Source organism: Cyprinodon tularosa, unplaced genomic scaffold (genome assembly GCF_016077235.1).
Source record: "Cyprinodon tularosa strain WSP-4 unplaced genomic scaffold, ASM1607723v1 ctg730, whole genome shotgun sequence".
NCBI lineage: Eukaryota > Metazoa > Chordata > Actinopteri > Cyprinodontiformes > Cyprinodontidae > Cyprinodon > Cyprinodon tularosa.
In genome coordinates this window covers 13,137-30,761 of record NW_024039486.1, presented here as the reverse complement: position 1 = coordinate 30,761, position 17,625 = coordinate 13,137, and the positions used below count along the sequence as shown (strand labels likewise).

At 37.5% G+C, this 17,625-nt stretch overlaps 2 protein-coding genes across 4 annotated transcripts in view; one reads left to right on the top strand and one right to left on the bottom strand.

Annotated features, from left to right (window-relative positions):
• The window catches only part of ift88 (intraflagellar transport 88 homolog), a 51,936-nt gene extending 43,705 nt beyond the window's left edge, over nt 1-8,231 (bottom strand). For all 3 annotated transcript variants that reach the window (XM_038269600.1, XM_038269601.1, XM_038269602.1), the window contains exons 1-7: nt 8,058-8,231; nt 7,793-7,855; nt 5,199-5,258; nt 4,528-4,581; nt 2,598-2,661; nt 2,371-2,440; nt 149-239 (exon numbers count right to left, since the gene is read on the bottom strand). In XM_038269600.1, coding sequence (XP_038125528.1) covers nt 149-239; nt 2,371-2,440; nt 2,598-2,661; nt 4,528-4,581; nt 5,199-5,258; nt 7,793-7,855; nt 8,058-8,138 — 483 coding nt within the window. In that variant the 5' untranslated portion in view covers nt 8,139-8,231. The remainder of the gene's footprint in view (nt 1-148; nt 240-2,370; nt 2,441-2,597; nt 2,662-4,527; nt 4,582-5,198; nt 5,259-7,792; nt 7,856-8,057) is intronic.
• Nucleotides 8,232-8,508: 277 nt separating this feature from the next.
• Nucleotides 8,509-17,547, top strand: cryl1 (crystallin, lambda 1). Its single transcript, XM_038269597.1, has 6 exons — nt 8,509-8,665; nt 9,739-9,846; nt 11,916-12,042; nt 14,512-14,673; nt 15,356-15,451; nt 17,404-17,547. The coding sequence occupies exons 1-6, from the start codon at nt 8,625-8,627 to the stop codon at nt 17,530-17,532; spliced, it is 663 nt and encodes a 220-aa protein (XP_038125525.1). The 5' UTR covers nt 8,509-8,624; the 3' UTR covers nt 17,533-17,547.
• Nucleotides 17,548-17,625: the final 78 nt, after the last annotated feature.

Genomic DNA, 17,625 nt, shown 5'->3' with positions numbered 1-17,625 from the left:
CTCCACATCCAATCACTGACCTGTATCTCCTATCTCTGCAGAGACACGCCCCAAAGCTGACAAGCAGCCCCGCGCTCCTATTAGTTTTAAATAAATGCTTTGCTTCCCTACATTATTGTCATGTTTAGAATCAGATTTAGGGTCTGACCAGCTGTAAAGCGCCTGTGATCTGCGCCATGCAGCTCTCCTCCACCAGGTCATTCACTTTCTTCTCCATGATCTTGATCTTCTCTTCCACACTGTAGCACAGAGGACAGAAAATACTCTACATGAATTTATCCTCAGAGACCAAACATCTCTCTACATGACACATATCACATCAAACTTAATTATATCTATGACTGCTAGCTAACAGAAGTCCAAACTAAAAGTTTTGTTGCTACTTATTTTTAGAGTTGCACCTGTTGAATATTGTGATAATATGGTTAATTCATAAGTCCATAACTTCATTAAATAGAATTTAATTAGACAATCAAATAAATGCAATACAATTACAGTTAAATGATCATTTTAAACCCAAAGGTGATTAAAATGTGTCATACTAGTTTAACTGCACAAGAAGTTCTTCACTAGAGGGCGCAGGTAATCCATTCACTGTAGTTGATTTTATTTCCCCTCTCAATTCCTTCCACTTACATGAAAGCCTGTTGGGATTAGTTTGCTTCAACTAGCAACTTCAACTTCACAGATGACTGAACGGATACTGGTGAACAGACATTATTGTTTCACTACATTTTTTTGTCAATTCCTCCAACAGCATCATAAGTTCTAACAGGTGCTATTCCCCTCATAAGAGGTTGATTCACCTCCTTAACTTCTGAAGGAAGACTTTTGAACAAAGATCTCTTTCTCCAAATTTCTTTCAATAAATATTATCAATAAAAACAATAATAATGTTATTTCAGTTCCTGATCTACATTCGTTCCTTATGCCTGTTTCAGTTAAAATATCTTGAGATAGAAAAAATGTTTAAAGTCTGGTCTACCCCAGGAAAGGGGACAGTTATGATACAATGAGGACTGTGATCTGTTAGGGCAAGAAGGGATCAGAATATAGGTGTGGCATAGCCATAGCAACAAAGATAGCTGCAACCACATGCCCCATGGGTGATTTTGTTATCGCCATTATCTATCTCCTGAGATTCAATAAACTCTGAATGAATCAAGACATAATTAGGATGCTCGTATTTAAAGGTGCTGTAGGAGATCTTGGAAAAATGGTTCTAGCAAGCAATATTTTTGAACATACACAACCATGCCTCTCCCTTCAGACCACCCCTCGAAACCATGCCTTCAAAACACGAGCGTGGGTGCTGTCTGCTACGTTTAGAGCAGCTGAAGCAGCGGGTCACTGATCTGGGAGCTGGTAGGGAGACAGGCAGCACTGATGATGCAGAGCGCTATGATCACTGCTCTGAAACAGGTTATTAACGCCTAAATTAACGTAACGCAAAACGTTTGCTTTTTCCGTAAAAATTCAAAACATATCCACTGGACTTGGTTTGCTTTTATTATACTGGTGCCTGCAGTTAGGATTACGTACATGAAAAATGCCTTCCAGCTGCCACGGCAAACTGCAAAGAGGCGACTGGGCAAGAGGCTGCTGTTGAATGGGGTTCCTAGTGACGGCACCGCCGGAGTACAGGGGTCTGAGCGGCTCAGACAGAAATAATATTTGAAGGCAGGATGGTAATCTGGATGAACTGGCTGCACTATCCATGTTTTTCAGGTGGACTTTCTCACTTCAAAATGGATTCACTGATCAAAGCAAATATAGCTGCCATTGTTACAGGCAAAGAAAGAATAGGGTAGCTCTGCCCAACACGCAGCAGACCCACTTTTTCCACCGTGCAGCCAGAGCAGCAAAGATGCTTCAGCTGTGTGTCAGAACTAAACTTGTACAAGCATCAAAAATGAAGCAGCACGCGCGTTTTCTTGCTGCTCTTGCTGTGTGAACGTAACATAACAGTGGCTAGCTTCCAGCCATGGCGTCCTGCACGAGTATTGGGGGGTCGATTAAATCATGTGTCAAAGTACGCGCACAGGGGGGAGGGACAAGCAGACGACCATGAATGACGTGTCAGGAACCAATCGTGTACAATGGACCATCTTTTGTAATTGCTTGAGGTTATTCATTGATTTCTCGCTGTAGCTGGAACCATTTATTTTAGTTTCACTACCAGACCTTCTATTTCAACGCTTGCTAAGCAGCTGTGGGGAGATCTTTAAGCCACATGGTAAAAAACGCATCAGAACAGATCTCCTACGGCACCTTTAAAGCATCAAAAGTAAAGTTGTCAGATTTGGGCTATAGTGCCTGACAGTGCAACTATAACCAGCATTCACTGCTGAACAAAAAGAGCCAACTCACGTGTTTTCACTCTTTGCTTCGAGTGGAGGGGCAGGGCCCCTGGACTGGCCCAGTGGGTCGAACATTGAGCCTGGAAAGGAATTCATCTGTTAAGGATTATCTGCATATGAAACAGAGATGCTAAGGCCCACTTTGCCCATGCAACATTTATTACAATCTTAATGGTAATATAGGGACCAACCACAGCACATCAAAAAGAGGTAAACACCTCTTCTGTTTAAACTCACCACGCATCAGTGAGGAGGAGAAACCTGCAGCTGTGACAGCAGTCATCGGACGGGCAGCTCCATCCTGTTGAATGGAAATTGGCCATACAATAATGAAAAAAAAAATAAAAATTAAAGCTACAGTGTGTAATTTTCAGCGACATCTAGCGGTCAGACTACAGACCGCAGCAACATGAACATCTCCCCCCCACCGCTTCTCCCCCCCAACAGTACGGCGAGCGTTACGGGACAAAATTTCTTCTACGACGTCCACATCACCTACCTTCTCAAGTGATGAGGTTTGTTTACATAGATAATTTTACAGATAGTATTTCATTAGTCTGTGTAGGGTATAGATTTCATGTAGACTTAAGATAATAAATATACCCGTTATTTTTTCTACATCGTTGTGACGTCTTGGTGAGCTGCTTTGCATGGTGATATAAACAGACGAAGTAATTGTAGTCATTAGTTTAACAGCGAGATTGTGTTCGCTGGAAGAATATATATCCCCCGTTTACAGAGTCCAAGTCATTTTGGTGGCACGGGGGTTACAACGCGAGGGAGAGGGAGAGGACGAGGGCGAAGGCAGGGAGGCCGTGCAGCTAGGGCCAGGCGAGAGAGGGGAGCCAGCGGGGTGAGAGCAGAGGAGGAAAGGCTTGAAGATCTCCAAAGGAGCCGGAGAGAAGTAACCGAGGTATATATCCAGAAAATTATTTTACAGAAAATTACTGAATCATTACCTGTGAAACGTCAGGGACGTTGCTGAATAAGTATACTGGAGAGTAACAGCATCATCACGCAGCATGTTATTGTTTTAGACAGGTCTGAGCATCCTGTACTCCAAAAACTGCAGTGATATTAGACAATTGTGTGTGTAGGATTAATTACCTGTCCAAGAGAAAACTGGCAACTTGAGCGTCACTTTGAAAACCTTTTTCCTCCATCAGTGACTTCCATCGTGTAAATGCCGTGCCAATGTTGATCCGTGTTTTTTGCCGTTTCTTGTCACGCTTGCGTTTATTCTCGTCGTGTTTCCGCTTCTTAGATGACGGGGGTTCGGTGTCCGCCGCTTTTCGTTGTGATACAGAGTAGGCATGATCCTCCATTCGTCTGATGTTTGGCCACACAGTGCCAAACAGTTTGCAAAGTCACTCACGCCTGCCGCCTTGTTCACCTTTCTTGTTACTGAGGCGCAGTATACCTGCTTCTTCTTCTTCTTTGGTTTCAGGCAGACTAAACGCTTCTCAGGCATAATACTGCCATCTACTGTTCAGTACCGTCTCAGTTAATCTCTCTCAACTTGCCGTAGTTATTTTTGAGCGTCATGGGAGATCTCGCAATCGCTAGTTTGTTGCCTCTGCGCTTGCCGTAGCGCAAAGATGTCAGCCTCCATGGCTGCGAGACCCGCTCCTATGTAATTATAAATAACGAATTCTAAGGCAACGCAAATATTATGGTTAAAAGGCTGAGCTCATAGGTGATGATAAATAACATAGTTATGTATAATATATTAAATTTCTGACTTTATATGCCTGTAATTATTACACACTGTAGCTTTAAAAATTTTTTATATACATAAAAAAATTTGAATGTGTTATCTAGAAAAGAAAATATAGTCACATCTACCCTAATGGACATTTGAATGGTACTAAACAGCAAGTATGAAGGCTTTCATATGATGAATCCGAACAAAGACCTTTTAGTCAGGTTACAGGTGTTTTTAGATGCTTATGTAGATGATTGACTTCAATCTGTAGAGCATAGCTTAATAAAATAGATATAATATAATCGAAGCTGATCATTTGTTAACAAATAGTCACTTTCCTGACTTAAGAAGGCAAAACAATTGCGGAAGAGATAGTGTTGCAGCCTTGTAGATCAGCACTGAAGGTGAAAAGAAACCAACAGATGTTAAACTGATCATGCTTATCTGGTTTCTTCCTCTCACCTGCACAGCTCCAGTCATGGGTCTTCCCAGTGATGAAGCCATTGGGACGCGGGACTAAATAATAGAACACACAGAATTGTTATTGTTTCTGTTTATTTATGTGGACAGTTTACATGTTTGTTTGGGTTTTTTTCAATCACTGTTTTTATATTTTCTGAAATTGAGTAGATTGTCTTTAGCTGCACACATTGTTCTCCAGCACTTTGTCTGTGCAACTGGCTCTAAACTGAGTTATCTTTAGTTGTGAGCCTTTACTGTCTGAAGCAGGTGGGAACAGAAATATTTGGTTACAGGCTTAGGGGTCAACCCCAGGCATTAATCTCTCTCCAACTCATTCATATCTGATATTCCTCGACTGACTCCCTTTGATGTGAAGGAGCAGTTACTCTACAATGAGCTCCCTGCAGATGAAGGAACTTCTGACCTTTTCTCTAAGACTAACCTTAAGTAACTCAAATGAGAAAGTTCAGTTCAGCTCTTTATTCATTTATCTACCACAATAGAACCTTTCTGCAGATGAAGTTTTCCCATATTTCCTTCCTAAGGTAATTCAAAAAGATACCATCGCACTTGAATACAACACTTGTTGATTTACAGATTATTTAAAACATTTTAGAAAACAAGCTAAGTGGTATTTTCAAACATATATTTTTTTAGCATGTTGGACTCACCCCAAACGATGATGCTAAAGGTCGACCTCCAATTGCAGTGCCTGGAATCTTCGCAGTCATCTAGATGATTATTGACAAATGAATTCAAACTGGATTATCCTAGATGAATTACATTTTGGGGGGATTTTCTATAATATAGTAATTTAATCTGTTGTTTCACATAGGAAATTTGAAATTTCTACAAATATAAAACTATGTAAAGGAGCATAATTTAAAAAGAAAAAAAAAAACTAAACAAAAAAGTTTTATTGACATTTTCATAAAAAATAAAAACAAACAAACACGTAAATAAGTATTTTGGCCTAAAAAATCTGCAGAAAATTTTCATCAGCAATTCAACAACAAAACCTTTATAATTGCCAGGCATGATTCTTGATGAAAAACTTTCAAACACTCTGACTGAGTTGTCTCTGTAAAGCGCCTTGAGTGAATTGGCACTATATAAATAAATTTAACTTAATTGATTTACTGATTCCTCTGTGGCGATCTGCTCCGGGTCCTTCGGGATGGGAGGCTCTCTTACTATAATCTTTAATAGTTTCACACTTCAGGCGGAACCACTATGAAATGTCAATATTATTTTCAGAAAGATGCTAAATAAATAAGTATACAGAGAGTGGGATCTTTTACTCATTCGTCTCTGCACAGGCTCTTTAGATCGCTCAGTGTCATGGATTTACTGAATGTCCCTTTCAGATCAATCAGGCTTTCTAGGTCTAGAGACTGCAATAGCCATGGAATATAGAGTATTTATAGTGTATATCAAACGACTTCTGTGCCTTTTTCAATTTCATTTTTTGTATCACAATCGTTTTTGAAAGACCACTAATGAATGATCTATTTTCAGTTTACTGATAGAGGCCACCATGCTGTTTTAGATCACAAACACCTGGAAGTGTTTGTTTCCATAAAAAGCTTAATTTTTGTTTAGTTCACAAAGTCTAGTTGCTACGACGGAGTAGCAGGCGAGGCTAGAGATTTATTTATCTTTTTTATTTTGAGAATAAAGTTAGAAATATTATGAAAATAAAGATATAACATTACGAAAATAAAGTCGGAATATTATGTAAAAGAAGTCATCGTACAACAATGCGTTTCAGAAAGAAAGCTTCGAGCTCCGACCAGCATGTGAGGGCCGACCAGCTCCACCAATCAGCAACCTGAGTTCACTTTGACATCCTGCCCAGTTTGATGCTAAAAGATTTCCCTATTTGTCAAACCAGAGCCCAACTAAAGCGTCACATGATGCTCGACATTCATCATTTTAGGGAAGACAGTGATTCTTGTAAGAATTGTCATAAAATACAACTTTATTCTCGGAATTAACTATTCTCATTGTGACTTTTTTCTCTTAATGTTACGACTTTATTCTCATAATTTTACAACTTTATTCTCAGAATTTTATGACTTTATTCTCAGAATTTTATGACTTTATTCTCATGATTTTAGGACTTAATTCTCTTAATTTTATTATTTTATTCTTATAATTTTAGGACTTTATTCTCATAATTTTAAGACTTTATTCTCATAATTTTAGGACTTTATTCTCATAATTTTAGGACTTTATTCCCTTAATTTTATTATTTTATTCTTGTAATTTTATGACTTTATTCGCATAATTTTATGACTTTATTCTTGCAATTTTATAACTTTATTCTGATAATTTTTACAACTTTATTCTCATAATTTTATGACTTTATTCTGAAAATTTTTCCAATTTTAGTTCATAATTTTACGACTTTATTTCATAATTTTACAACTTCATTCTCGCAATTGTATTACTTTATTCTCATAATTTTAGGACTTTATTCTCTTAATTTTATCATTTAATTCTTGTAATTTTAATACTTTATATTCTCATAATTTTACGACTTTATTCTTGCAATTTTATAACTTTATTCTGAGAATTTTTACAACTTTATTCTTATAATCTTATGACTTTATACTCATATTTTAACAACTTTATTCTCAAAAATGTTCCAATTTTAGTTCATAATTTTTTACGACTTTATTTAATAATTTTACAACTTCATTCTCGCAATTGTATTACTTTATTCTCAGAATTTTACAACTTTATTCTCTTAATTTTATTATTTGATTCTCATAATTTTACAACTTTATTCTCAGAATTTTATGACTTCATTCTCTTAATTTTATTATTTCATTCTCGCAATTTTATTACTTTATTCTCAGAATTTTATACCTATTCTCGTTGCGACTTTCTTCTCGAAATAGAAGAAAAATAAATCTCTAGCCTGGCTCTAATACTCTGTCGTAAGTTGCAGCATAAGTACATCAACTTAAACAAGGTGTAAAAACAACAACAACCAAATGCATTTATTTTTTTAAGGTTATATCCTTTAACTATTAATTATGACATTATTATATATTTTAGCCACAGTTTGTTTAATTCCTCCCTCCCTCTTACGTACTCCAATTAAAGTCAATTAATATGAAATCTATTTTTGTAAATAAGCTGGATAGGCCTGAATCAACTGGGCGTCCGATGAATTTAAACCCACATGTTGAACAGTATTTATTACATCACTATTGTCGGTTTTTTAATATTTTCTTAGAATGCAGTGTTTTCTTACCGGAGGTCTTCTGCCATAACTAGTCCTAACTGCCTGCTGGAAGCCCACATCGTTCTCCAACTCCTTAGAAAAGCCACAATAAGTGTCATTACATATCATTATACATAAATTATACAAACTCCAAGGTGTCAGCCAAATAATCACATTTTATCCCTCTATATATCATACGTCACTTTAGTTTTAGTTACAAATTTAGCTTAACACAGTAGCTTAGCAGCATTGATGATTGAAGCTAAACGCTTAGTAACACTGGATGATTACTCACCTCGCATTCAAATGCGGGATTGTAGTCGTTGTAACCCGAATAAAGGTCATCCTCCTCTACTGCCAGATGCACATTCTCCATTTTATTTCACAGAATTTGGGGGAAAAAACGGGCAGCTACTGGTGCATAATAACAAAAATGTTTGTTATAGTTAAAGCTTTCTGTCCCACAATTCAAAGCGGCATGGGTGGGAGGGAAACACTTTTACAGCTCCTGATTGGCAATTCATACATCAATCATTATCTTCTGCTGATAGGATTGGATATAGAAGTCATTCACTCGTTGCTAGGATACGCAGGAAGCTACGTCGTCTTTTTATTTGTTCTTAGCTCAAACATTTCTCAAAATATTTAACATTAAAGAATGAAATTGCAAGACAATCGAGTATCCTTTTACATATTTGAGGGTAGCGTTTTGATAAGAATATCAAATCAATTTAGATTTCGAAGTTAAAGGACTAAATTTGTCCATCTTGGCTACCGTACTAGTTAGACAGCGTGACTCTGAGGAGGCGGTGCAAAGAAATAAAGAGTCTTCAGTCTCTTTTCGCCACTTTAATATCAAATAATGAGCACTGCAGAGTTGAAGACCATCACCGTGGTTGGCAGGTGAGCAAAAAACTGAAAAGACAACATTAAATAATGATTTTAGGGTTTTGTTTCAGTAAATTAATTTTATCTAGTGCCTTCTCATACAACACATAGTTGCATAAATGCTTGCAAATGTATGTTTTGAATGGAACTTTTAACGCACCTCTGAGTTGTTTCTCTCACATTTACAGCATTAACTCCATGAAACCCATTTTATTATTGACGTTTGCTGTGAAACTGACCAAATGTCTTTCTCCTGTGATCCCTTTCAGGGTTGGCTTACATTTTAACCTATTTCCTGTACCCTGATCCGTATTTTTGTGCAGTCAGCTAAACACATTAGGCCTCTAGTGACCTCTCTTGACCTGTAAAGTAAACGGAAAGTCATCTTTAACTGAACAGTCTGGAGCAATGTTAACAAGATCAAGTAAAGATTCAAATGTTATGATGGCCCTTTGTAAAAACAAATAAATAAAACGTCTTTGTTATAAGATGCACCTGAATAGTATTCACAGTGCTGCACCCATTTGATACAGTCTTATTCAAAATTAGCACTCAAAAGTCTAAACATAACATCAACATGAAGGACAACAATCTCTGTAGCAATCCACCAATCACAGTTAAGCATGGTGGTGGTTGCATTATGCTATGGGAGTGTTTTACAGCAGTAGGAAAGGAAGACTTATCAGGTTAGAAGGAAAGATGAATGCAGCAATGCACAAACATCCTGGAGGAAAACCTGCTCCAGTGCGCTTTGGTGCAGCTGGAGTCCAGACTTGAGATCTGAATATGGCTGCATAAACATTTTCCATCCAACCTGATCATGGAGCTTTAGATGTCTTGCAAATAAGTAAGGGCCCACCTACCTAAACGTACATGTGCTACGGTGTGGCATCATATTCAAAAAGATTTGAAAATGTAATTGCTATAAAAGGACCAATCAGTCTTAATAATAAATTCTATGTCTTAAAGCTCTGCAGTTTTATTAACTTTGTTCATTTCAATGGAAACTGATTTAAATCGGATTTCACAGCATTAACCTGAACTGCTGGATGTTCTCATGTCTTCTTACTCTGTCTCTGGGTGCTTAGCGGTCTGATTGGCCGCTCCTGGGCCATGGTGTTTGTCAGCGGAGGCTACCGGGTAAAGATCTACGACAACCAACCGGGGCAGGCTTCAAAGGCTATCACGGAGATCAGGTAACTTTCTTTGTACAGATGTGCCTTATGTGTTCCTGCATGTTTTATGATCTGAAATAATGTATTATTCTTTGAAATATTAGCATGTTTTTGCTTAATGATGTGTAATTCAGGGGCTGCTCGGTGGCACAGTGGGTAGCACTGCTGCCTTGCAGCAAGAAGGTTTTGGATACATTTTCCTGCTCGGGATCTTTCTGCATGGAGCTTGCATGTTCTCCCTGAGCATCTGTGGGTTCTCTCCGGGTACTCTGGCTTCCTCCCACAGTCAAAAAACATGACTGCGACCTGTCCAGGGTGTACCCGGCCTCTCGCAGGTAGACAGCTGGAGATAGGCACCAGCACCCCTCGCAACCCCGCTTGGGATTAGCTTGAGGAAAATAGATAAATGGATGTGTAATTTGGTAAAATTACAAAAAATAAAGGATCTGCACTTTCAGAAATCATGACAGATTTTTAAAATATAACCATTAACCTCCATCTGCTGATTACTGTGAAGCTAAACATGAACAATACTTGATCAGCAGCTTATAAACATTAAAAAGCACATGTTCAATAACATGTTAATAACACTGACCTTTCACCATTAGGTAAAAATAGCTTCTGAAAGTCAAGGGCCTTCTTTTTTTGCTGCTGAATTGCACATGTACATTTTGCCAATGCATTACAAATTTTCAATGTTTTTACAGTTAGCTTTTTCTGCAAAAGTTAGTTTGTTATATCAAACTGGTCCTATAGTCACTCTATTACAGATGGAGTAATGTAACAAAAGTAATCTCACCCTTGGATTCTTATTCGTATTTCTGATTCTGATTCCTGGTTGATGGGACAGGTGTTGTGAATGAAACGGTGCCCAGTTTGAAAGAGCTCCTGTGTGTCGCTGAATGTGTGCATTGATGACTGAAAGACATCTTCTGCCTCCATTTATCTGTTTACTACAGTGTGTTGAATTCATGTTAATGTGGATTTAAAGACATTTCAATTAGTGTAAAATAGGGCTGGACGATATAGCAAAAAAGCTTATCGATAAAAAAAAAAATGCATATTGATCGATATTGATGATTATTGAAAAGACTCGAAACCATATTTTATGTGCAGCCCTGCGTGGACATTTTATGATATTGCTAAATGATTTAATTTTAATAAAGAACACAAACACAGACTTCCTATTAAATTTTTATTTAACCAACTTTTTTAACCATAACAAAATTGTTGTAAAGAAAAATAACTTAAGAGACCTGAGTTAGGTTATTAAATACTGACAAAGAATAAACTAAAGTGACCAGAAAAGTGACCAAAATAAATGTAACAAATAGATAAATAGAATATCCTATACTATATGGGTCGTTTTAGGTTGTTTTTGGGTTGAAAATAGGGGCTCTGGCAACCCTGAATACAAACCACATGGTAGAAGAAATTAATTATCACTATCCCAGGATTTAGTGACCAAAGGGGAATAATACACAGATTGAATAGAGTAAAAACATAGAGGCACACACTATAACACTCCCTATATCTGAAGGTTTAGAGTAAATAGTTTCCCGTACATTCAGGGTTTTATTTGTAAAAAGATACCTGGACCTCAAAAAGGGAAACATACAAGCTCTGCTAATTCAGAATCAGCTTGTCACAAATATCTAGAAACAGATGCCAAGGTATTAACACGTCAGCTGCCATGTCCCGTCTGCAGGGCGTGTGCATTGTCTGCATGTTCGCAGCATCCTACAGCCATAATAAGGCTCCTATGAGCCATTAGGAGGCTTTATATGGCAGGCTGGACCCTCCCCAGGGTCAGCAGCTGATGTTATTTATGTTTCTTCAGGCATTATTATTATAATATTTTTCAATTTTTATTTTTGTGTTGATTTTGTTGTAGCCAGTTGACATCTTTAAAAAAAAACATTTTATATGTTCGCCGATTCTGTAGATTTCCTTCTAGAAAATATGCTTTAGATACCTTTAGAATAGGGTTGGGAAATTTTTTAGTCTATTAATATTTTTTTTTTTTTTTTTTTTTTCTTTTTTGGTTTTTACAGCTATTTATTTATTCATTTGTGCTCACATGTGTTCAGGAAGCAGCTGGAGGAGCTGGAAGAAGCCCACATGCTGAGAGGGCAGCTCACCGCCGCGCAGCAGCTTGCCCTGCTCTCCAGCTATGAAGACTTGGCCCAGGCCCTGGAGGGAGCCTTTTTCGTGCAGGTAACTCGACGAAAAAAACACACGACTGAATCAGTTTTTACAAAAGCATAGGATATGCTCCCCCATTGCTGTTTTTAGTGGATTTCTCACACTCAGATTGAAACACAGGGCAGGACATGCTGTGTTTAAACAAATTATTGTAGTTATTCCAGGTTATTTCAACAGCAGGGCACAGTTGTTCATTAACAAATAGAACTTATTTTTGTGTTATTTTTACTTAAATTAACTACATCTGATCATAGACTGAGAACTGGGGGTTTTGGGCTCAATACTAAAATATCCCTGGTTCTCTAGTTGCCTTAATCAGACAGAAGGGGGCAGTATAACACACTTTTTTCTGCTCTTCATTAAATAAATATCACCTCATTAACCCTTTAAAATGTGTTCAAAGTTCTGTTAACAAACAGATAATTTTGAAATAAAGGTTTTTAATTGAAAGTTTGACATATTTCTTTAAATAAAATCTTTATACCAATTTCACGGATAACAGAGTGTTTGGCGACTAAAAAAAAACGTTGTTTTTTTTGCACTACTTAAAGGAGCATTCAACTGGAAATAAGCTGAGGAGTCACTCCTAATGGCTAAAGGAAGTTAATTTAGAAATTCAAGCTTAAGGTAAAGCCTTATGACACTGAGAAAATCAGGTCATCCAGCTACGATTGTAGAAGAGAATCTCAGGAATATAGCAGGTTTTATTTTAAGGCTACTTTTTTAATCTATTAATGATTCTTTATTTTAAACACATCATTAAAAAGACTGGATTTTAGAGTCTTAGACAGACTGGAGGACTTTTAATGCTCCTTCCTGGTTATGGAGGGGAAATGTTGTTCGTTGCTTAATTGATTTCTGTCATTTACCACAGACTCTGTGTCTTTGTTTGAAACCAGGAGTTAGTTCTAAGTAATGTAAAATCTTACAACTCAAATCATGTGAGCTACCGTACACGACAAACTTGCTTCGTATGCAACAAAGGATTAAAAATTTATTGAAAACTAAAGAGAATTAGGAAAAAATTTCCAACTTCGTTCTCTAAATAAATTTAGTTAGATAATAAATGATTTTTTAAATAATGGTCATTACCCACAGTTATATGTTTTATCACTCAGGAGGACCCTCACATTTGTCACGTTAAAGACCTAAATGAGTTTTATTGGAAATTATAAATTAAGTTTTAAAGTATTAACAATTTAAAAAGGAAGCATGGCATGCATGGGAGATAGGCTACATGACATGCTTTAATTAAACCCTTCATCGTCTTCCAGTCAGGTTTCCATGCTCACCACAGTACAGAGACTGTCTGCCTGTTAAGGTGATCAACAACATCCGTAAAACGCAGACTGTTGAAGAATCACAGTGCTGGTATTATTGGACCTTAGTGCACAGCTCAACACTATTGATCACTCTATTTTATCAGAGCGCCTATATTTTTATTTAAGACCACAAAATCACATGTGGCGTTCCCCAAGGGTCCATCTTAGGGTCCCTTTTATTCATTCTCTACATCCTCTCCCTCACTCAGAACATAAGTTATCATAACTATGCAGATGATGCACAGACGCCTATACCCATGTCACCAGGTGGCTATGAACCCATTCAGGTTCCAGGTAAATGCAGTTTTTGGACTAAAAGAAGAGCGTTCAAACGTTAGCACACAGCTTCAGTTACCTCTGATATTCAAGTTCCAAAGTAAATCGAATGCAGGATTATACTCAAACACGGAGCTGTGATATAAACCTGAACTGAAAATTCAACAGTAGCCTCATTTCAACCCATAGAGGGCAGCGCTAAGGAGGTTTTAATCATATTCCATTTGCAAGAAGCTCTATAATGGCCCAATTTATGCGGTTTATCTGCAAAAAGGATATTCATGTTTTTCATGTTATCTGTTGTTCTTTGTTGGAAGAAAAAGCAGTAGATTTTTTTTTTATTCTTTAATCCATTTGATCCCTTGTCACTGCTCTGTAAACCTGTGAGTTTATATTTCCTGCAAACCTAAAATTTGTGTCGGCTTTTAAGATTCACTATAATTAATAGTGGGAGTAAATTTCAACCTTAAGATTCTCTAACAAGCTATTTGTTGTGCAACTTTATCATTGTGCCTTTTTATCTTTTTATCATTATGTAGTTTTTTTTTTTTCTTTTAACAGATTTGGTTGTTTTTACTCAATTTGCTGTTGCATAAATGTTGCATTACATGTAAAAGTAATATTTTTTTATATGGTGGCATTTCTATTGTCTCAAAGTTTAACTATTGAGTCCGCAACAGCTTTAAGGGACAGTAAAGTGTGTAGTATTACGTCATAGTAATACATCATATCTTGAATTTGAACAAATGTTATCTGAAATTTTGAGTATTTTGCATTATCCTTCACAAAGTTTATTTTTTTCTTTATTCTTTCAATTAAATTTTATAATGTACCTCATTAAACGGTTTCTCTAATTCTGATTCTTTATGTTGATGCATTTCAGGAGTGCGTATTCGAGCAGCTTGAAGACAAGCAGGGCGTCTTTCAGGAAATCGAACGTTTTGTGGGTAAAGAAGTGATCCTGAGCAGCTCCACCTCCTGCCTGGTACCGAGCAGCGTCTTTTCTAAAGTACAGGAAAGAAGCCGCTGCCTTGTGTCCCATCCGGTTGGTACCAACCCAAAAATACAACACGCTTTAGTTTAAAAGAATTCAGGAAGGGGAACAGTGCTTATTAAAACAGAGACATATGGCAGCTGATGTTTTTGAATATTAGCATGGATTTCTTGATCAGTATCTAATGATGGCCGATTTATTGTGCAGTGGTTTCCATGACGCAGTGTAATTGCAAATTAATGGAGTTAATAACCCAGTTTGAGTTTTTTTGTTTTGTTTGTTTATTCAACAGTGGATTTGCTGCATTTGATATCCATTGTTCATTTTGTTTCAAAATGTCAGTTTTTTGTTTAACATTTGTTATCATTGTGTTATTTTTAACATGCAAATGGAAAAAGAAAAAGCAATTTTGCCTGTAAGAATCGACCCAAATATATCGGCAGTTAGATTGATGTCTGAATAATCGGCAGCGGCCTTTAAAAACATGCATCAGTCAATCTCTACTGATTTACAGCTCCATTATACGTTTGCAAGAGCTACATTTCCAAACACAATGTGAAATAGTTTAACTATATTAGTTTCAGGCCATCTCATTTTTTAAAACTCTTATGCATGATATTTTGACAGACTTCAGATTTCAGTCAGGTTTCTGTTCAGACGTTTGCATAGGGTCATGTCCTGGCGTGTTGTGTGACATAATCAGCTTTCCTTTCATGTGTCCTGTTAACTGCAGGTAAACCCACCTTACTATGTCAGACTGGTCGAGCTGGTGCCCCACCCAGAGGCCAAGCCAGCCGTTATGGACGCCGCCCATTCTTTGATGACCAAGGTGCAGATTACAGGTTCAACTGTTCATGGGTGATTTAAGTCCGAACATGTATGAGTGATGCAATCACTTGTCAGTATAATGGGATATGACGTCAGGCGCCTGTGAAAACCCAACCCTGCCGGTTGGATTGATTTTTTTTGAGTTGTTGTCAGTAGGACAGCAGTTAAGTCCTGATTAAGCTGCCTCCTTAAAACAAATCTCTTCAAAGAAGGACTTTATTGAGCAAGATTTTAAAGCTTAAAAAGAGGAATGAATCCAAGCAACCAGTACATCGCTGTTATGGGCGAATGCTCTGTATAGTTGGATAAAATCCAACCAGCAATTGTTAATAATGACAGCTCTGAAATGGACTGTGAAATGTTTGCAACGGTCAGCTGCTTTAAATGTCTTAAGTGTTTTATAGGTACATTTGCAAAGAATAAACCATGTTTTTTATTGGTAATTTTCTTCCTCTACAAAGACTGTTTACTATACTGACAGAGACATTAAACCCCCCGTGCACCCTCCGGAGGAAGGGGGAGAGGAGGGTACCATCCGAAGCGCGGAAGTTGGGCCAGGGCAGGTGTAGGTACCGGATCTGCTTGGGGCCCTGCCCCTTCTTCTGATGTCAACATATGCAACTCCACTTGACCAAACTGTAGTGCAACAGTTTCTTAAGAATCAAATCTCTTTTGGAGTCTCAACATATTATTACCTATATTTGCTATTACTTTACAATTCACTGACGATCTAAAATAGTCGAAAGTAGAAAAGAATCATTCTAAGTCTTGAAAGAAAGTACTGCGTTCGAAGACTGAGTTCTGCCATTTTACAAGACGACAAGAAAAAGTCTCAGCTTATTTTTATTCTTTTTATTAACATCTGAAGGCAGGACGGACAAATGGAACATCTCAAAAATGACTTTCGTAGAGATTTTAGACAAGTAAAACTGTTTTTTTACTTGTAGAAAAATGGTTGTTGTCGACACGTAATATGGCTAAATGACCATTCTAAAAGAGTCTAACCTGTTAGCTACTGAGCACAGCTAGCCACAGTGCTACCCAGTTCCCCCCTTTATATCATGGTCTAACAGTTACTTTGTTCACCATAAAGATTGTTTTCAGTTTTTTATTGATCAGGTATCGGTCATTAGAAACGCTAACAGTACAGATGCTCCTGACTCGGCACACTGACGCAGAGTGATGTTATTATTGTTGCTGGGCAACCATAATGTTTTACATCATGTGGCAATGTTAAGCCAGTCATGTAGCTTCTGTCACTGGAATGAAGCAGGACTTGAGCAGGTCTGACCAACCGAGCAGGTCTGGTACCTACACCGGCCCACCGACACCGCCCCCAAGGCACCCATGCCGTGGGTCACCGTGCACTTGTGCGGCATGCGTCCAGTCTCTCAACACATCCTCCGGCGCCGCCTCTAGAAGGGTCTCTGGACGGCGCGCTCTGGAGCAGGGACGGGCGCACGTTGCCAGATGCGCCTTCGGTGGGCGAGTTTGGTCCCAGACTAGAGTCGGTCGAGTTGCCCCTGGTGATATAGTTCTATATTTATACGTTTTTTTTGTTTTTTTATGATATATATATATATATATATATATATATATATATATATATATATATATATATATATATATATATATATATATATATATATATATATATATATATATTGTTGCTCTGCGACTAGTTTATAAGTAACTAGTTATCTTCATTAAAAAGTAAAGTGCTTTTCCTTCAAAAATAAGGACATTTCAATGTGACCCCAAACTTTTGAAGGGTAGTGTATATATACATATACATCCTGGACAGGTACCAGTCTGTCGCAGGGCAACAATTTATATATTATATAAAAAAATACTTATAAATATATGACTATATCGCCAGGGGCAACCTGACCGACCCAAGAGATTTCATCTCTTTTTTACATATACCTGAGATCCATATTTATTTTCTTTCAGGTCGGCCAGGCACCGGTCCTTCTGAAGAAAGAGATAGATGGCTTTGCCCTCAACAGAGTTCAGGCTGCTATTATTGCTGAGTCATGGAGGCTGGTTCAGGTATGTGTCAGGGAGAGGTCTTCTTGTTGAAGAGCCTGTTGGGTTCATTTCTTGCTGAAGTCATGTTATTATATTACTTTTCTTTTTACTCTCTGCATAAAGTCATTGTCTTTGTTTCAATGA

Bases quoted from the DNA above. Each gene is read 5' to 3' on its own strand.
- cryl1 (XM_038269597.1), top strand. From the start codon at position 8,625: ATGAGCACTGCAGAGTTGAAGACCATCACCGTGGTTGGCAG. The intron at 8,666-9,738 runs GTGAGCAAAAAA...CTGGGTGCTTAG, and splicing joins ACCATCACCGTGGTTGGCAG to CGGTCTGATTGGCCGCTCCT. The intron at 9,847-11,915 runs GTAACTTTCTTT...ACATGTGTTCAG, and splicing joins AAGGCTATCACGGAGATCAG to GAAGCAGCTGGAGGAGCTGG.